This window comes from Salmo salar, chromosome ssa01 (genome assembly GCF_905237065.1).
Source record: "Salmo salar chromosome ssa01, Ssal_v3.1, whole genome shotgun sequence".
In the NCBI taxonomy this organism is placed as follows: Eukaryota; Metazoa; Chordata; class Actinopteri; order Salmoniformes; family Salmonidae; genus Salmo; species Salmo salar.
The window spans coordinates 75818319-75843710 of NC_059442.1; the positions used below are offsets into that span (position 1 = coordinate 75818319).

At 44.0% G+C, this 25392-nt stretch overlaps 1 protein-coding gene across 1 annotated transcript in view; it reads left to right on the forward strand.

Annotated features, from left to right (window-relative positions):
- Nucleotides 1–17900, forward strand: part of stox1 (storkhead box 1) — a 43443-nt gene extending 25543 nt beyond the window's left edge. The window contains exons 2-4 of the mRNA XM_014215040.2: nucleotides 12674–12826; nucleotides 13323–16194; nucleotides 17148–17900. Coding sequence (XP_014070515.1) covers nucleotides 12674–12826; nucleotides 13323–16194; nucleotides 17148–17301 — 3179 coding nt within the window. The 3' untranslated portion in view covers nucleotides 17302–17900. The remainder of the gene's footprint in view (nucleotides 1–12673; nucleotides 12827–13322; nucleotides 16195–17147) is intronic.
- The last annotated feature ends 7492 nt before the right edge of the window (nucleotides 17901–25392 follow it).

The following is a 25392-nucleotide window of genomic DNA, read 5'->3' on the forward strand; positions in this document are numbered from 1 at the left end:
AGTTTTCATAACAATCACAAATCGGCATTTTTGGACGCTGATTTGACCGATTTTATTTATTTTTGTAATATTTTTTTTACACCTTTATTTAACTAGGCAAGTCAGTTAAGAACACATTCTTATTTTCAATGACGGCCTAGGAACGGTGGGTTAACTGCCTTGTTCAGGGGCAGAACGACAGATTTTTAACTTACGGTTAACTAGTCCAACGCTCTAACCACCTGCTTTACATTGCACTCCACGAGGAGCCTGCCTGTTACGCAAATGCAGTAAGAAGCCAAGGTAAGTTGTTAGCTAGCATTAAACTTATCTTATAAAAAACAATCAATCAATCATAATCACTAATTAACTACACATGGTTGATGATATTACTAGTTTATCTAGCCTGTCCTGCGTTGCATATAATCGCTTAGGTACACATTGCTCCAACCATAAACATCAATGCCTTTCTTAAAATTAATACACAAGTATATATTTTTAAACCTGCATATTTAGTTAATATTGCCTGCTAACATGAATTTCTTTTAACTAGGGAAAATGTGTCACTTCTCTTGCAAACAGAGTTAGGGTATATGCAGCAGTTTGGGCCGCCTGGCTCGTTGCGAACTGTGAAGACTATTTCTTCCTAACAAAGACAGCCGACTTCGCCAAACCGGGGATGAGTTAACAAAAGCGCATTTGCAAAAAAAGCACAATCGTTGCACGACTGTACCTAACCATAAACATCAATGCCTTTCTTAAAATCAATACACAGAAGTATATATTTTTAAACCTGCATATTTAGCTAAAAGAAATCCAGGTTAGCAGGCAATATTAACCAGGTGAAATTGTGTCATTTTGCGTTCATTGCACGCAGAGTCAGGGTATATGCAACAGTTTGGGCTGCCTGGCTCGTTGCGAACTAATTTGACAGAATTGTACGTAATTATGACATAACATTGAAGGTTGTGCAATGTAACAGGAATATTTAGACTTAGGGATGCCACCCGTTAGATAAAATACGGAACGGTTCCGTATTTCACTGACAGGAAAAACTTTTTGTTTTCGAGATGATAGTTCCCGGCTTCGACCATATTAATGACCTAAGGCTCGTATTTCTGTGTGTTATTATGTTATAATTAAGTCTATGATTTGATAGAGCAGTCTGACTGAGCGATGGTAGGCAGCAGCAGGCTCGTAAGCGTTCATTCATACAGCACTTTCGTGCGTTTGCCAGCAGCCCTTCGCAGTGCATTGCGCTGTTTATGACTTCAAGCCTGTCAAATCCCAAGATTAGGCTGGTGTAACCGATGTGAAATGGCTAGCTAGTTAGCCGGGTGTGCGCTAATAGCGTTTCAAACTTCACTCGCTCTGAGACTTGGAGTGGTTGTTCCCCTTGCTCTGCATGGGTAACGCTGCTTCGAGGGTGGCTGTTGTCGATGTGTTCCTGGTTCGAGCCCAGGTAGGAGCGAGGAGAGGGACGGAAGCTATACTGTTACACTGGCAATACTAAAGTGCCTATAAGAACATCCAATAGTCAAAGGTATATGAAATACAAATCGTACAGAGAGAAATAGTCCTATAATTCCTATAATAACTACAACCTAAAACTTCTTACCTGGGAATATTGAAGATTCATGTTAAAAGGAACCACCAGCTTTCATATGTTCTCATGTTCTGAGCAAGGAACTTAAACGTTAGCTTTTTTACATGGCACATATTGCACTTTTACTTTCTTCTACAACATTTTGTTTTTGCATTATTTAAACCAAATTGAACATGTTTCATTATTTATTTGAGGCTAAATTGATTTTATTGATGTATTATATTAAGTTAAAATAAGTGTTCATTCAGTATTGTTGTAATTGTCATTATTACAAATAAATAAATAAAAAATAAAAAAAGAATCCGATTAATCTGTATCGGCTTTTTTGGGTCCTCCAATAATCGGTATCGGCGTTGAAAAATCATAATCGGTCGACCTCTAATCTTAATACTTTTCCGAAGGCACTGTATATTAATGTTAACTCTCCCTATCTTTCCATTTACTGTAACCTGCATCTTCACCCACTGAGCACCGACCGACACCGGATGTCCTTGGATGTTGAAAAGTAATTGAAATTTGGTCAGTCCGCCCTGGCCTTGATTTCAACGTCCACAGATGTCTTTTTTGGTCCAAAACATAGACGTCCATGATTGATTTGGTACAGGTCGGACCGAATCATTAACATCGATGCATCACAAGTTTGTACAGCACAGTACAGTAAAGAAAAGTAGAGTATAGTTCAGTATAGTAAGGAAAAGTATAGTTCAGTACAGTCCTGAACTGTTCTTGAACATTACAATAGAGTGGATATACTTCACTGTACTATACTCTACTTTTCTTTACTGTACTGTACTATAATCTACTGTAGTGTACTTAACAATACTCTACTTGATTGTGGAGTATAGTACTGAACTCTACTGTACTACACTGTACTGAACGCGACTGTACTATACTGAGCTCTACTGTGCTGTACTTTGATGTCCAAACTTGTGAAACATGGACGTCTATGATTGGACCAAATTTGGTCTTGTTTGGTGGCAGAGCTCATTCAAATAGTAACCAGTGTGTAGAACAATAAACAAATATGCAAAGGAGGATATAGCATATTTATACCGTTGTACCTATTTAGGATACATCCATGAAGAGAATGACATTAATATCCATAATTATGCATTTCTGTATAGTACAGATTAGGGACCCATAATGAAATTCCATTACCGCCAGTGGCGTAAAGTACCTGTACCTTGTACTTGAAAGTATTTTGTGCATCTATACTTTAGTTTAATATTTATATTTTTTACAACTTTTACTCCACTACATTCCTAAAGAAAATAATGTACTTTTTACTCCATACATTTTCCCTGACACCCAAAAGTACTCTGTACATTTTGAGTGCTTAGCAGGACAGGAAAATGGTCCAATTCACACACTTATTAAGAGAACATCCCTACTGCCTCTGATCTGGCAGACTCACTAAACACAAGTGCTTCGTTTGTAAATTATGTCTGAGTGCTGGAGTGTGCCCCTGGCCTATCGATAAAAAAAATAAAAAAAATAAAAATAATTGGTGCCGTCTAGTTTGCTTTTTTTGAAATTATTTATACTTTTACTTTTGATAATTAAATATATTTAAAACCAAATATTGTTTTACTTTTATTCACGTAGAATTTTACTGGGTGACTTTCACTTTTACTTGAGTCATTTTCTTTAAGGTATTTTTACTGAAGTATGACAATTTGGTACTTTTTTCACCGCTGGTTACCGCAATTCTGTTACTGGATGTAAATCCACTTCACTTACTGTAGTTAAAAAACCATAATATATATTTTTTCTAAGTCATGGTGTCATTTCATAGCTGACACCCCATTCTTTCTGCAGACATATTTTGATGAAAATTTTTAGTTTTTGGAAAACGTGCTCACATAAAAAAACTGGGAGATTTTACCGAAATTCTGTTACCAAACTTTGCATTTGCACATTTCTTCCACTAAATGTGTTTTTGTAGAATTCTGTCTAAATGGTTAAAAGTAGGCCTTTTGCATAGGTCTGTTAAACTTTTAAATCAATGGTTTTTGTTTAGCATACATTTAAAGTGAAAAATCTGAGTCTCGGTGTAATTCTGTTACCATGGAAATGCCCTTCCTCCATCTCCCCTACAAGAATGTGTTAAGACGTCCGCATGTTTTTTTATTCAAAACAGTTCGTATATACACTATATATATACACACACAACAGTATGTGGACACCCCGACAAATGAGTGGATTCGGCTATTTCAGCCACACCCATTGCTGACGGGTGTATAAAATCGAGCACACACAATCTCCATAGACAAATTTGCAGTAAAATGGCCTTACTGAAGAGCTCAGTGACTTTCAACCTGGCACCGTAATTGGATGCCACCTTTCAGTTTGTCAAATTTTTGCCCTGCTTGAGCTGCCCCAATAAATTCTTAGTGCTGTTATTGTGAAGTGGAAACGTCTAGGAGCAACAATGGCTCAGCTGTGAAGTGATGGGCCACACAAGCACACAGAACGGGACCACCGAGTGCTGAAGTGCGTCTGTCCTCGGTTGCAACACTCACTACGAGTTCCAAACTGCTTTTGGAAGCAACGTCAGCACAAGAACTGTTCGTCGGGAGTTTAATGAAATGGGTCTCCATGGCCGAGCAGCCGCACACAAGACTAAAATCACACTTCGCAATGCCAAGCGTCAGGTGGAGTGGTGTAAAGCTCGCTGCCATTGGACTCTGGAGCAGTGGAAACACGTTCTCTGGAGTGATGAATCACGCTTCACCATCTGGCAGTCAGACGGGTGATTCTGGGTTTGGTGAATGCCAGGAGAACACTACCTGCCCCAATGCATAGTGCCAACTGTAAAGTTTGGTGGGGGAGGAATAATGGTCTGGGGCTGTTTTTCATTGTTTGGCCTGGGCCCCTTAGTTCCAGTGAAGGGAAATCTTAACACTACAGCATACAAGGACATTCTAGACAATTCTGTGCTTCCAACTTTATGGCAACAGTTTGGGGATGGCCCTTTCCTGTTTCAGCATGACAATGCCACCATGCACAAAGCGAGGTCCATACAGAAATGGTTTGTCGAAATCGGTGAGGAAGAACTTGACTGGCCTGCACAGAGCCCCGACCTCAACCCCATCAAACACCTTTGGGATGAATTGGAACTCTGACTGCGAGCCAGTCCTAATCGCCCAACCTCACTAATGCCTGTGGCTGAATGGAAGCAAGTCCCTGCAGCAATGTTCCAACGTCTAGTGGAAAGCCTTCCCAGAAGAGTGGAGGCTGTTATAGCAGCAAAGGGGGGACCAACTCCATATTAATGACTATGATTTTGGAATGAGATGTTCGACGAGCAGGTGTCCACATACTTTTGGTCATGTAGTGTATATTATGACGACATTTTGTGAAATGTTTGTTCGTTTTAGTCTTTGGCAAGGATTTTTTCGGCTGTTCGTGCGCACAACCTTTTTTCTCCAGGCAAGCCGAAGTTCGGGAGCCGAAGTCTACGCCCCTTTGTTAGTGATCAGTCAACAGGAAGGATTCTTCAATGAAGTTTGTTGTCGTTCAACCAGAGACGACTCGTTTTCATGCTGATTTTTTCACACGAAAAATACTGCACCAAATAGTTAGATGTAAAATTGCGGGACAAAGATCTCCTCGGCAAAAACTTAAATTAATTACATATTTCTTGAGTTCGCTTCGATTCATTCGGACTATTTTGAGGAAATGTATACTGGCTACGGCGTCTCAATATGGACAAACAGTACTATTGTCGATTTTTCTTTTTTTTCCTCTTGTTTTTCAAGCAAAGGTCTTTTAATTAACGGAGTATGCGAGCACACTCGTTCGGTTCGCCGAGCCGGGTTCAGCTAGGCACCAGCCAAACTGAAGCATGCGGAAGCCCTAAGTCCCAGCATTACCTGTTGCTAGCCAGCCTGGAAGCCATTGCTCTAGGAAGTGAGAACAATAGAGCTAAGACCTAATGGGAGGAACACTCAGTGAGACATCAGATCTAAGGATTAGACTGAGCTTTAGCAGCCTGTTGTCAGTGGTGAGGATGTATGGGGGTTAGGGGTTGAAGGCAGATTTTTGTCTGGCTATGGCCACAATCCCTCAGTCCCCTCCCTTAGCACAGGATCAGGATGTTTAAGAAGTAACAGACCTCTCCCACTAGTGGGCTGTGGATAAGTAGCTGCTGTGCCTTAACACTGACTGATAAAAGGCCTTGTTGTTGTCAGCTTAATTCCTCTACTTAGCTGTATACTGTATTTCATCAGACAAAAGCTCAGCAAAATGATTAAGACAAGATGTCATGTTATATCAGTTACACAACTCACGTTGGGCGTGTTTGTGTGTTTTAGGATTTATGAGCATTTTAACTTATTTGCTGTGTTTGCAAAGCCTTTGTAGGCTCCTCCAGAGATATGTATATAATGACAAGATGCTCATGTCTCCAACCTAATAATGGGAGTCGTTGTTTCAACGGCAGGAAGGCAGGCTTAGGTCCAAAATAAGCCCATAGAAACGCATTGGGCTTATATTGCCCCTTCCCCTCTGGCTCCTCAGACTGCCTCGGGTGTATGTGTTCGTGCGCGCCATGCATGTATGCCATACATGATTAACCCTACCATGGCAGCCATCTGATTAGTGGTTTATTTTCGCTGCCTCCGACATAAGTGGTTCAAGTGTGTGAGGGAGGTGAATGTTTACTCTGCAGGGAGCGGTGTGTGTGCCAGACACAGTTTTAGCTGAGTGGTCTAAGGAGTGGTGGGAGAAACTCACACACACACCACAGGCTTTAACCACAGACATGTTTCTTACATTTTCTTACATGAAAACATGCAGCCTACTTGAAATATCTCACAAGAATTTGTCGATACAGCATGTGTTGTCGATGAATGAAAACCAATATCCCAGGTCTTTATGAGGTAGTGGTCACTGCCATGTGTCTGTCTGTGGTTGTGCCAGTGTCTGTGTTTGGGGTTGGTTACAACTCTCTAAGAACAAGAGTAAACCTATTCTATCTGTAAAACTCAGGCTTGTTGGTAGGCTAATCATTTAACACCTCAGGGTGGGAAAGCACTAAAGTGGCCATCCCAGATTGTGAGTTAACCTATTATAATGTAAGCTATAGTTAAGTATTAAGAACTGTTGTAGTTGTCACTAGGCAGTGTGTACATATAACCATTCGAGCAAGCAAAATAAAGAACAACTGCAAACTGTGAACTTGAATCAAGATGCAGCTAAATCACCTCAAAGTCCATTGTTTGCCCATAAGCCCAGTCCTGTTGAAGGGATACTTCGGGATTTTGGCAATGAAACCCTTTATCTACTACCTCAGAGTCAGTTGAACTCAGGGATACCATTTTTATGTCTCTGCATCCAGTATGAAAGAAGTTAGATGTACTTTTGTGAGCCAATGCTAACTAGTGTTAGCACAATGACTGGAGGTCCATGGTTTCTACTAGCATGCTAGATGATACCATAGACTTCCAGTCATTGCGCTAACACTAGTTAGCAATTGCGCAAGCTCTAGTTAGCAACTTCTTTCATACTGCACACAGAGACATAAAAATGGTATCCACAAGTTTGTCTGACTCTGGGGAAGTAGATAAAGGGCTTCATTGCCAAAAGACCCAAACCACCCAAGCCATAGACTATTTTCTCTGCTGCCACAGGGAAAGAGGTACTGGTGCATCAAGTCTGACATCAACAAGCTAACAAAATAGTTACAATATTTGTACTGTCTCTATGCACACTCAGAGCCCTACACACTCAAACACTCACTCCATCATTTGCTCACTCACACATAATATGCATATACAGTACCAGTCAAAAGTTTGGACACCTACTCATTCCAAGGTTTTTCTTTATTTTTACTATTTTCTACATTGTAGAATACTAGTGAAGACATCAAAACTATGAAATAACACATATGGAATCATGTAGTAACCAAAAAAGTGTTAAACAAAATATATTTTATATTTGAGATTCCTCGAAGTAGCCACCCTTTGCCTTGATGACAGCTTTGCACACTCTTGGCATTCTCTCAACCAGCTTCATGAGGTAGTCACCTGGAATGCATTTCAATTAACAGGTGTGCCTTGTTAAAAGTTAATTTGTGGAATTTCTTTCCTTAATGCGTTTGAGCCAATCAGTTGTGTTGTGACAAGGTAGGGGTGATATACAGAAGATAGCTCTATTTGGTAAAAGACCAAGTCCATATTATGGCAAGAACAGCTCAAATAAGCAAAGAGAAATGAGTCCTTCACTACTTTAAAACATGAAGGTCAGTCAGTCCAGAAAATTTCAAGAACTTTGAAAGTTTCTTCAAGTTCAGTTGCAAAAACCATCAAACGCTGTGATGAAACTGGCTCTCATGAGAACCGCCACAGGAAAGGAAGACCCGAGTTACCTCTGCTGCAGAGGATAAGTTAATTGGAATTGCCAGCCTCAGAAATTACAGCCCAAATAAATGCTTCACAGAGTTCAAGTAACAGACACATCTCAACATCAATTGTTTAGAGGAGACTGTGTTAACCTGTTATGGATAGGGGGCAGTATTTTCACAGCCGGATAAAAAACGTACCCGATTTATACTCCTGCCCAGAAACTAGAATATGCATATAATTATTAGCTTTGGATAGAAAACACTCCAAAGTTTCTAAAACTGTTTGAATGGTGTCTGTGAGTATAACAGAACTCATTTGGCAGGCCAAAACCTGAGAAGATTCTGTACAGGGTGTACCCTGTCTGACCATTTCTTTGCCTTCTTTGCCATCTCTATCCATTACAAAGGATCTCTGCTGTTACGTGACACTTCCTACGGCTCACATGGTCTCTCAGAAGGCGGCAAAAAGCTGAATCGTGGCTTTGCAGGCTCTGGTTGAAACAAAGTAGCGCGTTTGGGTAGTGGCTGGTTACAGTACTGTGAGACTCAGGCTCGTGCCCGCGTCGACCGAATGCTTTGTTTTCTTTCCTCTGTTTACCTAAATGCAGATTCCCGGTCGGAATATTATCGCTTTTTTACGAGAAAAATGGCATAAAAATGGATTTTAAACAGCGGTTGACATGCTTCGAAGTACGGTAATGGAATATTTAGAAATCTTTTGTCACGAATTGCGCCATGCTCGTAACCCTTATTTACACTTCGGATAGTGTCTAGAACGCACGAACAAAACGCCGCTATTTGGATATAACGATGGATTATTTTGGACCAAACCAACATTTGTTATTGAAGTAGCAGTCCTGGGAGTGCATTCTGACGAAGACAACAAAGGTAATCAAACTTTTGTAATAGTAAATCGGAGTTTGGTCAGGGCTAAACTTGGTTGGTGTCTAAATAGCTAGCCGTGATGGCTGGGCTATCTACTGAGAATATTGCAAAATGTGCTTTCACCGAAAAGCTATTTTAAAATCGGACATATCGAGTGCATAGAGGAGTTCTGTATCTATAATTCTTAAAATAATTGTTATGTTTTTTGTGAACGTTTATCGTGAGTAATTTAGTAAATTCACCGGATGTTTGCGGGGGGTATGCTAGTTCTGAACGTCACATGCTAATGTAAAAAAGCTGTTTTTTGATATAAATATGAACTTGATTGAACAAAACATGCATGCATTGTATAACATAATGTCCTAGGGTTGTCATCTGATGAAGATCATCAAAGGTTAGTGCTGCATTTAGCTGTGGTTTTGTTTTTTGTGACATTATATGCTAGCTTGAAAAATGGGTGTCTGATTATTTCTGGCTGGGTACTCTGCTGACATAATGTAATGTTTTGCTTTCGCTGTAAAGCCTTTTTGAAATCGGACAGTGTGGTTAGATTAACGAGAGTCTTGTCTTTAAAATGCTGTGAAATAGTCATATGTTTGAAAAATGGAAGTTTTCGGATTTTAGAGGAGTTTGTATTTCGCGCCACGCCCATCATTGGATATTGGAGCAGGTGTTCCGCTAGCGGAACGTCTAGATGTTCTAGATGTTCATATATCAGGCCTTCATGGTCAAATTTCTGCAAAGAAACCACTACTAAAGGACACCAATAAGAAGAAGATACTTACTTGGGCCAAGAAACACGAGCAATGGACATTAGACCGGTGGAGATCTGTCCTTTGGTATGATGAGTCCAAATTTGAGATTTTTGGTTCCACCACTGTGTCTTTGAGACACGGAGTAGGTGAACGCATGAATCACGGAAGAGGAGGTGTGATGGTGTGGGGGTGCTTTGCTGGTGACACCATCCTTGATTTATTTAGAATTCAAGGCACACTTAACCAGCATGGCTACCACAGCATTCTGCAGAGATACACCATCCCATCTGGTTTGTGCTTAGTGGGACTATCATTTGTTTTTCAACAGGACAATGACCCAAAACACACCTCCAGGCTGTGTAAGGGCTATTTGACCAAGAAGGAAAGTGATGGAGTGTTGCATCAGATGACCTGGCCTCCACAATCACCCAACTTCAACCCAATTGAGATGGTTTGGGATGAGTTGGACTTCAGAGTGAAGGAAAAGCAGCCAACACGTGCTCAGCATATTTGGGAACTCCTTCAAAACTGTTGGAAAAACATTCCAGGTGAAGTTGGTTGAGACAATGCCAAGAGTGTACAAAGCTGTCATCAAGGCAAAAGGTGGCTACTTTGAAGAACCTCAAACATAAAATATATTTGATTTGTTTAACACTTTTGGTTACTTCATGATTCCATATGTGTTATTTCATAGTTGTGATGTATTCACTATTATTCTACAGAGTACAAAATAGTCATAATAAAGAAAGACCCTTGAAGGAGTAAGTGTGTCCAAACCTTTGACTGGTACTGTACATTTATACTGACCCTACACACACGCACACCCACTCACATGCAAGCTGCCGCTATTCTGTTAAACGTATATCCTGTTGCCTCGTCCCCTTAGCCCTATACACATCTACCTCCATCACTCCAGTATCCCTGCACATGTAAATATTTGTATTGGAACTGACTTTTTAAATATTTCCTGTATGTAGTGTTGTGGAAAGTTTTACAAATGTCGTGGAAATTACCACCAGGGACACTCGAAGTCAATCTTGAATGAATCATCCTTTATTATCCAGCGCGCTGGAGAGGTTCCAACCAACTCAATGCACCAAGTACACATGTCAATCAGGAGCTCCACCTGGGTAGTCCCGTTAGTTCTCTTATATAGAGACAAGTTATATTTGCAGGATTTAGCTTATTCATCATTCATAATTAATTAACGTTTGCTTCATTCATGTGACCAACCAATACCTCACTAGGCTTCTTCTCTCTAAGCTGAGACCTTGAAACTGAGATCTTTCGTTCTCAAAACAAGGTCTGGGCGTACTGCCAAATTGCAGATACTGATAAGTGAGGATTCGTTCAATCAGTCACTTGCATGAACACAGAAATTGGTTATTAGAACAGCACATGAATAGAACACAGAAATGAGTAATTAGAAAAGCACAAGTGTAAAATATCCATCACAGTAGTATGCTTACTTACTTACGTTATTGTGTATTTCCTATGAGACATTAAAACTTGAAACTATCCCTTTAAGGGGGGGGATGAGATCTTTATGGTTTTGTTATCTCCCCCTCTCTCTCTCCACATCTGTTTCCCTGTCGCTTCTCTCTCTCCCCCTCGCTCTGTCCCCCCCACGTACCATCACGGTCTCTCCTCCCCTTGTTTGTGCATCTTCAGTTAGTAAAGAAACAGACACTGAAGCAATACTATAAAAAACCTGTAGTCCTGAGGGAGTTCAGTCCCTCTAGTTTAGGCTGGTGTGGTGGGTAATTGACTGTTTTACTGTATGTGAGGAACTCCACTGCAGTTTCTTGTCTTTGGTCCTGAGATGAATCAGTCTTAAAATGTTAAAATGTCTGCTATGTTTTGAAATGAGTTTGTTTTATGATTTCAAAGGCCTGTGGTTTCTCTCTGAGATGGCTTCCAGATCTTAGAATCATGTCATTGGAACGCTGTCAGTCAGCCCTCGGGTTGGTTGGGTGGGTTTGATGTGTGTGTGTAGTGTGCACACCACGGGAGGTTGGTGACAGTTTAATTGGGGAGAACGGGCTCTTGGTAATGGCTGGAGTGGAATTAGTGGAATGGTATCAAATACATCAAACACATGGCTTCCATGTGTTTCATGCCATTCCATTTCCTCCGTTCCATCCATTATTATGAGCCGTCCTCCCCTCAGCAGCCTCCACTGGTGTTCACTTGTGCGTGCGAGAGAGAGAGAGAGAGACAGACAGACATTTTAGGTACAGTCTGAGCTTTGTACGGTTTGAAGTGCCTGTAAAATGCTGTCTCTTTCTCCCTCCGTCCCTCCCTCTCTTTTAAACATACATTTAGTTTAGCTATTTTTCTTGGATCACAAGAAAATTCCCAAAAGTGTGTGGCCGGGTTATAGCAGCTGAAGACACAGTATGATATAGAGGTGATATGTGATAGCCTGGCAGGCAGAACTTGTGGTCACTTCTGTGGGAGTAATGACATTCCGTGGTCGCTCCCAGCATATATGGAATACCGCAATCCATCCCAGTATTAATGGAATTCCAATGGAAGTCAGGCCTGGTCTACATTACTCACTGGACCACCCGCATTCAAAAATCTCATCTTGGGCGTGACAGGATTATTTTTACTGGCAAAAGGATCTAGACCACAAAGTAAAAGTTGCAACCATGACAGAATTAAGTTATTTTGACTGGCAAAAACAGACTTGTTGAAGACCAACAGTGGTCATAACATTGCTACTACATGAAAACTCAACATCAACAGATGTGGGTATCACACAGATGTTTGTGTGTTTCACCAGTCTAACCAGGTGTGTGTGTGTGTGTGTGTGTGTGTGTGTGTGTGTGTGTGTGTGTGTGTGTGTGTGTGTGTGTGTGTGTGTGTGTGTGTGTGTGTGTGTTGCTGATGTTCTGTCTAACTCAGGTGTGTGTGTTACACTAGTCTAACTACGTGTGTGTGTGTGTATGTGTTACACCAGTCTAACTATGTGTGTGTGTTACACCAGTCTAACTAGGTGTGTGTGTGTGTGTGTTACACCAGTCTAACTACGTGTGTGTGTGTGTGTGTGTGTGTGTGTGTGTGTGTGTGTGTGTGTGTGTGTGTGTGTGTTTCCAGGTGACCTGTCCCCAGTGCAGATGTCTCCAGTGCCCCAGTCTCAGTTCATCCCTCTAGCCGAGGTCCTATGCTGTGTCATCTCTGACATGAACTCCTCCAACATCACCGTCAACCAGGATGCCCTCATCAGTCACATGACCAAGGCTCACCAAGGTAACATATACAGATGTATGGGGAGAGCTTCAGGGCATGTCCTTACATACAGGCAGCCTAGTGGTTAGAGCGTTGGGCCACTACCCAAAAGGTTGCTGGATCGAATCCCGAGCTGACAAGGCAAAACATCTGTCGTTCTGCCCTGAACAAGGCAGTTAACCCACTGTTCCCTGGTAGGCCGTCATTGTAAATAAGAATTTGTTCTTAACTGACTTGCCTAGTTAAAATAAAGGTAAAATAAAAATAAAAAACAGTTAAAACATAAAACATTCAACCACAGGTGGTCCTGAAAAAGGGGAATTGTAGTTGGGGGAAAAAGGGGAGAATGATATTTAATGTATTAAGTCTAATGCTTAGTCTTAACTGGCAGTTTTCAGCCTGGCTGTAGATTAGTCCATCTGCAGATATACAGTAACTTTTCAGGGATTTAAAGGAGATAAACTGTATTAACTAATATGGCTGAACTTCTCTCTCTCTCTCTCTCACTCCCTGCCAGGGATGACCATCCCTACTCAAGATATCCTGTACAACGCTCTGGGCTCGTTGATCAAAGAGAGGAAGATCTACCACACAGGAGAGGGCTACTTCATTGTCACTCCTCAGACCTACTTCATCACCAACAGCCTGGTGAGAGAGAAGAGCTGGTGGACCTCAGGGTCTGGAGACAACGAGCTGCCATCCCCTCCCCCCATCACCTACCTGCTCAGTAATGACACTCTGGAAAGCCACCCACAATCCCCTCTGGTGACCCACTGCAAGTCCTGCAGCTGCTTTGCTCCTGCACAGAACGTGACCAGTGCTGCTACTACGGCCACTATAGCTGCCATGGTTCCTCCATCCGTCCCAGACCAGCACTCGGTTTCTGTTTCTATTAGCGAGTGCACAGGGAAGAGCCTGAAGTGGCCTAGAGACCACAAGCCTCAAGTCCAGCACCAGTCGACCTCAACGGCCGCAGACTACCAGATTAGTGAGGTCAGCAAGACCACTACGGCTACCACCACTGCCACTAGCCGTAAGGACAGAGACAAAGATGGAAAGGAGAAACCAGGGAGGAGGTTTGGCCTCAGCCTCTTCAGGAGGAACGGAGGGAAGAAGGAGAAAGTGAAGAAAGAATATGCCTTGTTCTCAGGTCAGTTCCCTCCGGAGGAGTGGCCAGTGAGGGACGAGGAGGATCTGAACAATCTGCCCAGAGACCTGGAGCACGCTATCATCAGACGCATCAACCCTGAGCTCACTGTGGACAACCTGACACGCCACACTGTACTAATGAAGAAACTGGAGGAGAGAGGAGGGGAGAGAGGGATGGAAACGGACAGACGAGGGGAAAGAGGGGTGGAAAGGGACAGAGGGTTGCACAAGGGGGACAGGGTTGACGGAGGGGACAAGGGTGTGGACAAGGGCATGTCCACTGAGATCCTAAACTGCTCCAAGCCCAGACACCACCACTCCTCCCGGGCCGGACTAGGAGCAGGGGCTGGGGGCAGGAGATCTACCTCCAAGGCCTCTCGCAGTAAGAGAAGGGCTCATTCCTCCAGGGAGAAACGGAGAGACAGGCTGAGGACTAAGGCCCCAGTGTGTGTGGATGGGGACCCAGACAGGGATGACCTGTTCCCCTCTTGCCTCAGACCAAAGGTCCCTATTGATGAACCAGACCACAGAGAGGAGCCAGGAGCGGTGGAGGGGAAAAGCCTCTATAAGAAACGCATTGACAACCCCTTTGATAGTCAACCACCTGGGAAAGATACAGCCACAACCCAGACTGTGGCACCTACCATGACCCACAAAGAACAGAGGAGGAGAGAGGGAAAGGAAGCGAAGGAGGGGAAAGAGGGAAAGACTTCAGGAGGAGGGAGGAGAGAACTAGCGGGACACCGCTCTAAATCCTGGGACCCGCACAAAGCAAAAGCAACCGCTGCTGACACACAGTATGCTGGGAAGTCTCACACAGCCGAGGACAGGTCATGTGACCGTCTCCACGAGAGGGGGTTCACCACCGAACCCCTCCTCCTGCCCCTCTCTGACACCAAACCACCCAGTGAATTACCGTTGGACTACAGCTCGGCTTACCCACAGAGCAGCACACTAAGGATAGACGACAAGGTTAGATATCAGAGGGAGGGAAAGAACAGAGGGAGGAAGAGCAGGGAGGGAGGGCAGGAGAAGGAGGGAAAGCATAGGACGACACAGCAAGTAGAATATGGCAGTACAACAGACCATAGACACCCAGGAGTAACAAGCCAAACCCTGGACTCTGATGCCAACCTCCCTAGTACCCACCCCTATGACTCAGTCTCTGCCCACCCGTACGACCAGGCCATGCCTTGGCCAAAGCCTGCTGTGCATCGCAGGCACTCCTTCAAACACACAGACACACAGGGAGACCTAACCCACAGGCCTGACCTGCTCTCCTCACACCAACAGGCCTGCAGTACCACCCCCAAACAACATGGGCTGGTACACAGCAGTGGTGGCAGTAGAGCCCACAGGAGTCCAGGGTATGGGCAAAGGGCCAATGATGGGTTAGCAGTGGAGAGTAATGGCTTTATGATAGAGAGTGATGAGTTTATAGAAGATGATCACAGGTTTTACCAGAGAGCAGAGGAAGAAGATGAGGATGCCTGTAGTTCTCTGTATCTGAGTGAGGACGGAGTCATTGACCACAGAGGGGTCTATCAAACACGCCTGTCTCATTATCGTGACTCTCAATCCCTCTATCATGATCCTAAGACCATATACCAAGACACTATCACCCACTACCACAACCAACCTCACTCCCCTTACCACGAGCCCCAACCCCACTGTCCCAACCCCCATTCCCTCCAAGGAGACTGGAACAGCACTTTTCCGGAGGAACACTCTTCCACTATCCACCAAAACCCCCCTCTGTCCCCCCACAGCCCCCAAAGACAGGAAGAGGAGAGGTGGGTCAGGGTGAGCGGCTCTACCCTTAACCACCGCAGCCACACGTCCCCAGGAACCCACAGTGATCCCATCCCCAGGCGAAGAGCTCCAATCCCGGGGGAGCAAAGACAGGATGCCAGCCTCTCCCTGGAAGCTCTAGAGGGTTTAGAGCCACCTGAGGCAGCAGACAGCAGCATCTTTGACTACTGCCAGACCAGCGAGGTGGACTCGGATGCTGAGACCCTCCATAAATCAGCAGACGAGGGGGACAGGGAGTCATCTAACTGGGGGTGTGGAGTAGAGGAGGAGGAGGAAAAGGGCGGCTTTGAGACCCTAGGGGAGAGAGGAGGCCCTCAGACCTCAAGTGCCAGTCTGGGCATGCCCAGTGGAGCTGGACGGGGAGAGATAATGGGGGAGGCGGGGGAGAGTCAGAGCAACACAGGAGACAGCGGGATAGACTCGCCACGGTGAGTTTCTTTCTTTGAATTAAAATGTTGATGATCATCGTCACATTTTTTTTATGGATTGTAGTTATACCACTTTTCACAAAAGGTCTCATTATATTTTGTGGAGTGATTGTGACAATTTGGCACCAGCTAGATATTATTAAATGACCATGATATTCATCAGTATTAGTCTATTTTACAAAAGACAAAGGACTATGCCCCAGGAATGGCCTTCATTTGTAGTGCTATCTCAGTGGAACTCCTCTAGGCAGCAGTACCTATCCTCCTCACATCCTCTCCTGTGTGAGGTCCCAGTCAACCAGAAAACATAACAGAGGCACTTGGCCCTTAAATCCCCTGTTTATTTGTCTTCTCGCCTGCGGCCTCGACCCCTATCTCCAGCTGTAACCCTAGCCTCTCTCTTTGGCTGAGGTAGAGGCTATAGAGCCTATAGTGCTGGCCCAGGGAGGGTGGAGGAATGTGGACATGCAGAAAATAAGCTAAGGCTAGGAGTAGTTAGATCACCCATGGCCATGGTCGGTGGTGTGCCTTCTCTCTCTTCCCTTTTCATGTAAATGGAGATGAAGCTGAACAAACACCCCATAGCCAATTACACCAGGCAGTATTTAGACAGAGGGGAATGATTAAAGTGATTAATGTAATTACTTTGGAATGGGTACACCCTCATGTTTAAAACAAAGAAAGGGGAAAAGGTCAAAAGTTTTTCCATTAACTTTATAAGGACTTGGCTTTTCCCCTTTTGTGGTGAAGAGCAGAGTTGTTTTCACCTGGATTTCACAGTATAGTTAGTGTGTGTGACTAACGGTGTATTACATATTGTATTTCTATCCAACTGATATGGTTAATCTCCCCGGTCCCCACAGGACCAGTTTGTGTTCATATGCACACAAGTGTCCATTTTCTAATAAGTTATACTATGCATTTACACCCTGTTCTTCTGTTTCTCCCTACAGGACCCATGTTAGTCTGGCAACTAACAACACAGGGATTCTGGAGGGTCTAAATAGGCGAGGTTTCCTAGAGAACCTGGAGAAACTGCACTCCAAGAGCTCAGCCATGCGACCACAGAGCTCTCTGCTACAGCTCACACCAGTCATGAACGTATGAGACCATAGGCCCCCTGATGCAGCTCCGTGGAAGGGATCATGAGCTCCCCGATGCAGCTCTGTGTGAGGGACTATGAGCTCCCTGATGCAGCTCCGTGTTAGGGCCCATGAGTCCTCTGATGCAGCTCCCTCTGTTCTACCACCAAAAAGCATGGGAAGTAGGAACACTATGCTATCAGATATGGGGTACACAACCCCAGTCTTTATGGACTTACAGCATCTATTTGTTTCACTGCTGTCATAAATCTGCTGTGAACCTCTAACCTTTCCTCATTGTCTAGCCTGGTTATATATCCTGTCCTCCAGGGCTACAGTGTATAGCAGCAATTTATGGGTGCACAACTCCAGACCTACCCCAGTTGAGGTCTTTGTACAGATGTATAGTCTATTTTTCCCATTCTATATATAACATTTCACAGGAATATCCTGAGTGACGTATTCGGCTAATGACTGGTGAATCGGCTGCGTTAAATGCATGATCAATCGATAGGTGGTGTTGAAGTACCGTGAGGGGGAAAGAGTATTTGATCCCCTGCTGATTTTGTACATTTGCCCACTGACAAAGAAATGATCAGTCTATAATTTTAATGGTAGGTTTATTTGAACAGTGAGAGACAGAATAACAACAACAAAAAATCCAGAAAAACGCATGTCAAAAATGTTATAAAATGATTTGCATTTTAATGAGGGAAATAAGTATTTGACCCCTCTGCAAAACATGACTTAGTACTTGGTGGCAAAACCCTTGTTGGCAATCACAGAGGTCAGACGTTTCTTGTAGTTGGCCACCAGGTTTGCACACATCTCAGGAGGGATTTTGTCCCACTCCTCTTTGCAGATCTTCTCCAAGTCAATAAGGTTTCGAGGCTGACGTTTGGCAACTCGAACCTTCAGCTCCCTCCACTGATTTTCTATGGGATTAAGGTCTGGAGACTGGCTAGGCCACTCCAGGACCTTAATGTGCTTCTTCTTGAGCCACTCCTTTGTTGCCTTGGCCGTGTGTTTTGGGTCATTGTCATGCTGGAATACCCATCCACGACCCATTTTCAATGCCCTGGCTGAGGGAAGGAGGTTCTCACCCAAGATTTGACGGTACATGGCCCCGTCCATCGTCCCTTTGATGCGGTGAAGTTGTCCTGTCCCCTTAGCAGAAAAACACCCCCAAAGCATAATGTTTCCACCTCCATGTTTGACGGTGGGGATGGTGTTCTTGGGGTCATAGGCAGCATTCCTCCTCATCCAAACACGGCAAGTTGAGTTGATGCCAAAGAGCTCCATTTTGGTCTCATCTGACCACAACACTTTCACCCAGTTGTCCTCTGAATCATTCAGATGTTCATTAGCAAACTTCAGACGGGCATGTATATGTGCTTTCTTGAGCAGGGGGACCTTGCGGGTGCTGCAGGATTTCAGTCCTTCACGGCGTAGTGTGTTACCAATTGTTTTCTTGGTGACTATGGTCCCAGCTGCCTTGAGATCATTGACAAGATCCTCCCGTGTAGTTCTGGGCTGATTCCTCACCGTTCTCATGATCATTGCAACTCCACGAGGTGAGATTTTGCATGGAGCCCCAGGCCGAGGGAGACTGACAGTTCTTTTGTGTTTCTTCCATTTGCGAATAATCGCACCAACTGTTGTCACCTTCTCACCAAGCGCTTGGCGATTGTCTTGTAGCCCATTCCAGCCTTGTGTAGGTCTACAATCTTGTCCCTGACATCCTTGGAGAGCTCTTTGGTCTTGGCCATGGTGGAGAGTTTGGAATCTGATTGATTGATTGCTTATGTGGACAGGTGTCTTTTATACAGTTAACAAACTGAGATTAGGAGCACTCCCTTTAAGAGTGTGCTCCTAATCTCAGCTCGTTACCTGTATAAAAGACACCTGGGAGCCAGAAATCTTTCTGATTGAGAGGGGGGTCAAATACTTATTTCCCTCATTAAAATGCTAATCAATTTATAACATTTTTGACATACATTTTTCAGGATTTTTTTGGTTGTTATTCTGTCTCTCACTGTTCAAATAAACCTACCATTAAAATGATAGACTGATCATTTCTTTGTCAGTGGGCAAACGTACAAAATCAGCAGGGGATCAAATACTTTTTCCCCTTACTGTAAGAGGTTGTACACTGAGTTGCTATTGTTTTTCACTACATTCAACTTGGCCTAAAATGATGACAAAATAACTCAGTACTGGATCTTTAACCTGTATCTTCATTTTCATACCTCTTTCCTTGTCGCCATGTGTAACACAAATAAATCTTTATGTACCACAAGCCACCTCCTCGCTGAATGTGTAGATCATATCTTTTATCATAAACATTTTTTTTTAAGAAATTGGATGACACATGTACACTCACAAGAAAATAAGGTGACTACTACTACCTACCCTTTCACCTGAAATGACTAGATTTACAAGAGGAATTCCAGTGAAAGGCAAAAAAGTTCATTCACATCACTCAGGAAAGACTTCTAAAAAACCTGAGCCTGGCAGACAGCTGATAAGCTAAGCATTGGGTGTTGGTGGAGGCTCCAGTGAAGAGGTGTACATGGAAGAGAAACCCCAGCCATGTCACCCCGTCTCTGGGGGAGCTAGCGTTAGGAGTGTGGGATGGGTGGAGGAATGGGAGGTGGTTTAGTGTTATGTGAAGGCTAGAGGGCTGTTGTGGTGGCCATATTACCACCACACCAGCAGTCATGAGTCATGACCACAGTCAAATTCCATGTGACTGTTGAGTCAAGGTAATTTCTTGTTATGGACTGTGGACATGCTGTGGTAGTACAGGTCCTAATGGCCTGGTTCTAAGGGGTATATTGTCCCTCTAACCACCCTGACATCAATGTAAATGCAATCGAAAATCACATCAAAACAGTATCATGCTTTTAAAACTCACCTCACTGGTGATCAATTTGAAGAAAGAAGTTCAACAGCGGTTGAAACTGAGTGTAAACATGGTCATTGTAGATGTTGTTTCAAAGACTAACAATGAAATGGACAGCTTTCTAAGGTGATGATTAACTAAAAACGCCCATATCCATATTAGAGCTTATGCATATGCTTTTGAGCCCAAGCCCGAAAAAAAACGGAATTAAAATGATGAATGTGCCGTTATACAATACATAGCCTACTGCATATTATGCATGACAGAAAAACATAAAACAAAACCGATTTAAGATGTCTTTGGTACATAATTGGTCTAGGCTATACTTCAAAATTAAACAAATTCGAGTAATCGCCTTTGAGTGTGGACTATATTATTATGCATAATGGATGGACTATGCTCCAAATGTTATATCCACGAACGATTTTGAATAGCCTTGTGATAGGGCACACACCTTTAGTTATAGCCTACATAATTTCTCACCACAATGCGTTTCCCATCTCCTCCCATCTCTTCTTTATTCCTTTCTCGAGCGCACAGAAGGGCTGTCAACAGTTTATTGAAATATGTTTCGTTGTGAAACCATGTTCCCGAACAGATTTCACTTGGTTTCCCAATATGGCAATATGTAACTTTTTGGGCGAACCACCAAATCCACATAGAAATTTGAGTTATAGATCTATCATTCGACTTGAAATCAAGTCTAAGAAGCGATTGATCTGTTCTAAATACTGCACTCTAACTGCAGTTAAACTGCAAAATTAATGCAGTAAAAAAACAGTGTTATTTTGGATGCAGTATTTGCAGCACACTGCAGTTATACTGCACTCTGACTGCAATCTTTTTTCGTAAGGGTTTGGTTATGGAAAATATATTTCACAGAGTTTTAGCTGGTACAATGATTATCTACACTATACTATCTTATTGTGTCACATAAATTGAAATTAGGTGTACTATTAGAGTTTGGTAACCAGGAAATGGTGGAGCGATTTCTAGGGAGTTTTTCCTAGCCACCGTGCTTCTTTCACATGCTTTGCTTGCTGTTTGGGGTTTTAGGCTGGGTTTCTGTACAGCACTTTGAGATATCAGCTGATGTACGAAGGGCTATATAAAAATAAATTTGATTTGATTTGATTTCTGCATAGTGCAACTTTAAGCACTGACTGGGTAGTTGCAGGAACAGGGTTGGTGAGAACATGGCATACAGACTTTGGGCGGAAAATCACCTGTCGCGTAGCGAGAGAATGCTCATCAAACAGTGGTTGATGCGTGGAGTGAAATAAGTGTTAAAGTATTTATTTCTCAGCTGCTCATATTACGCACATGCTCCGCTATAAAACCGAAGACGTATCATTGAACAAGACCGGTGGGAAAGTGCGCGGCCTCCATTCACTGCGTGCATACAGATAACATGTATTTCTTTCTCCTGCCCTTGTTCCTGCCCACTTGATAATGGCTCATTCTAAATCTAAACACATTGTACATATTAGTAAAGACAAGATTAATTGAGAATAGTCTGATGGGTGACAGCTGTGCAGCCTGAGGCAAGGAACAGAGTGCAAGCTTTTTTTTCTACTTTCTCAAGTTACGAATAGTCGATAGTAGCATCATGCAGGCCATATATGTGTTGATTTCTAAAACATTCTAAGGTTTGTATTATTCACAAATGAAGTTGCAAATAACTCTAAATCTATCTTATAGGGAGGACCTGCTTCAAATGATCACTTTTACGCTCAACATAGACACTCAATATGCACACTCGCTCCGTAATGGGAAAAATATCCTTAGTATTTTATTCAGTTTAGTTCAATATATTCTTCCTATTATAAAATCCTATAATATAAAACAATGGCATGACTTATAAGCATATGTTTTCAGCTAAACAAACAAGCCTACAGTCTATGGCATGGAACATAGCCAGATAACATACAGTAGGCCAACTCATTCTGTTCTTAAATATATTTTCTTCATATCATGTTTCTTAGACCTGACTAAAATAAATAATGGATTTATTGTGATGCTGTAAATTCAATTGATTTATTATACTTAATTAAATGTAGATTTAGCAAAAGCGCACATCAGAGGCTTGTATGCAGCTTGTATGCGTGGAGGCCTGGAGATACTAAATGTGTTTATGTTAATTAGCCTAACGGTCAGATACCTTGAGACCGGCAGTATTTTGCATGACAATAACCGGCTGACAAATTGTCATGCTGCCACAGCCCTAACTACAACTACAAGGGAAGGCTATTGTTATGGGGCCCCTGAGCAAGGAGACACTCCTAAGCAAGTACCATGATGTCTTCAACGCACCTGTCGAGTCAGTTCCTGGCGAAGTCCACTTTGAGTTGGATGCAGCAATCCAGCCTGTCCAGTGTGCACCCCGCAATGTACCAGTGGCCATGAAAGCAGCTACGGAGGCTCAGCTTGACAAATACGAAGCAGATGGCCACATCACATCTGTCACTGAGCCTACAGACTGGATAAGTAATATGGTTATTGTCAAGAAACCAGACAAGCTACGGATATGCATTGATCCGAAACACCTCAACGGGGCTCTGAGACGTTCACATTACATTATTCCCACGTTGGAGGATGTTCTTTACAAGCTCCCAAAGGCCAGAGTCTTCACGCTCGTGGACGCCAGAGATGCCTTCCTGCAGTACAAGCTCGACAAGCCCAGCAGCTACATGACCACCTTTTAGACACCCTGGGGCAGGAAGAGGTGGTTGAAGCTCCTGTTTGGTGTCTCTGTGGCTCCAGAGGTGTATCAGCGGAAACAGCATGAGCTGTTGATGGGACTCAGTGGCGTGGAACCCATAGCAGATGACATCCTTGTAGTGGGCTGTGGGGACAGTGATGAGGAGGCAGAATGTGACCATGACGCCAAGCTGCTGGCCCTGATGGTGAGATGTAGACAGGTCAAGCTAAGGCTAAGCATAAAAAAGCTTCAGTTTAAAGTGCCAGAGGTTCGCTTTCAAGGGCACATCTTGCCCTCCACCGGATTGAAGGCGAGTCCAGAAAAAGTGAAGGCTGTCTTGGAAATCCCCCACCCATCTGACGTGAAGGCAGTGCAGCGCTTCGTCAGATTCGTTACCTACCTGGCCAAGTTCCTACCGCGGCTCTCTGAAGTGTGTGAGCCACTAAGGAGGCTCATGGTCAAGGACACCATCTGGCATTGGCTCCCAAAACATGAGGCAGCGGTGAGGGAAATAAAACAACTGGTCACCCAGACACCTGTACTGCGATACTACGATGTGTCAAAACCTGTCACGATTCAGAGTGACTCAAGCCAGTATGGACTGGGCTGTTGCCTCATGCAGGAGGGCCAGCCTGTTGCATTCGCCTCTAGGGCACTCACCCCAACAGAGCAGAACTATGCCCAGATAGAGAAGGAGTGCCTCAGCATTGTGTTTGCATGCCAACGCTTCCACCACTACCAGTATGGGCGCGACAATATTACCGCAGAGACAGATCACAAGCCCCTTATTGCTATATTCAGCAAGCCTCTCCTGAATGCCTCGGAACGACTGCAGAGCTATGCTACTGGCCCCACAAAACTACAACCTCAAGGTGGTGTATAAGCCAGGGCCAGAGATGTATGTGAGTGACACGCTCAGCAGGGCTACTGCATCAGGCACACACACACGCTCCATGCATGAACAACACGCAGTGTGCAGCTTACAAACAGAGCAAGTGGATGTTGAACACATCAACCAGGCTGACTACCTCAATGTTACGGACCAGCGCCTTATACAAATCAGAGAGCACACAGACAGGGACGAGCAACTCCAGGCATTGAGGTCTGTGATTCTGATGGGCTGGCCCGACTCCATCGAAGAAACTGCTTTAGCCGTCAAAGAATATTGGCCAGTCAAAGAGGAGCTCAGTGTTCAAAACTGAGTAATATTCAAGGGTCAGAGTCGTTATTCCCCAGTCTCCGAGCCCTGAGATGTTGGCGCGCGTGCACTCAAGTCACATAGGAGGTGAGGCCTGTTACAGACAAGCACGTGACACACTGTATTGGCCTGGAGTGAAATCAAAGACTATGTCAGTAAATGCACAATCTGCAATGAATATGCCATTGAGCAACAGAGAGAGACGATGATGTCCCACGAGCTACCAATGCGCCCCTGGCAGATAATAAGTCTAGATCTCTTCCAGCACAGTGGCAAAGACTTTCTGCTGGTAGTCGATCATTACTCAGACTTCTGGGAGATTGACCTCCTCCTGACCTCCCAGCAGAGACAACGATCAAACGCTGCAAGGCTCAGTTTGCCAACTATGGCCAGCCAGATAGGGTAATTTCAGATAATGGACCCCAATTCTCCGGATTTGAGTTCCGAAAATTTGCTGCAGAATGGGAATTCGAGCACGTCACTTCATCACCACGATACCCAAAAGCTAATGGGAAGGCTGAGTCGGCAGTCAAAATCGTAAAGAACCTCTGCAAAAAAGCTCTGCGAGAGGGCAAAGATGCCTGGAAAGCAATCCTGCAGTGACGCAATACCCCGACAGAAGGCAAGGATAGCAGCCCGGCCCAGCGCCTCATGGCATGGCGTTTAAAAGCAGCTCTGCCAGTAGCCAGCACTCTCCTGGAGCCATGTGTGGTGACAGACGTGCTGGTGAAGCTACATCACAGAAGACAGGTCTCCAAGTTAATCTACGACAAATCAGCAAATCACTTACCTGAGCTCAGGGTGGGTGAAACGGTGCGAATGAAGCCACTACCAGAGGACCGGACAGGCCTCTGGAGACTCGGATCCTGTGTACAGAAAGTGGCACCACGCTCCTACTTGGTCGGATTGCTGAGCCAGCACCTACTCAGAAGCCTGATGGTCATAGGGGTCGCATGACAAAAGACGGAACCCCAGCAAGTCACATGGGGCCTGAGGAACTGGGCGAAGAGCCAGGGGATCACAGGTCGGCCGCTCCCTCGCCCATCAATACTCCCCTTAGACAGTCAGGTGACACGCCTGTGCAGGAACCCGCAGTCCACGCAGACAAGCCCCCTGTCTTTTCACGCTGAGGGCGTCTGTCCCAGCCACCAAAAATACTTAATCTGTAGGTTTCCCATTAGGGATTGTTGACAGACAGAGATAAAAGTGAAGAGAGTATCATAATGTGTTAAGTTGTTAACTGAAATTATTATTATTTTTAAAATAAACTGTTCATGTGGGAAATTACTACTAGGTTTGTTTTGTTAGTGAA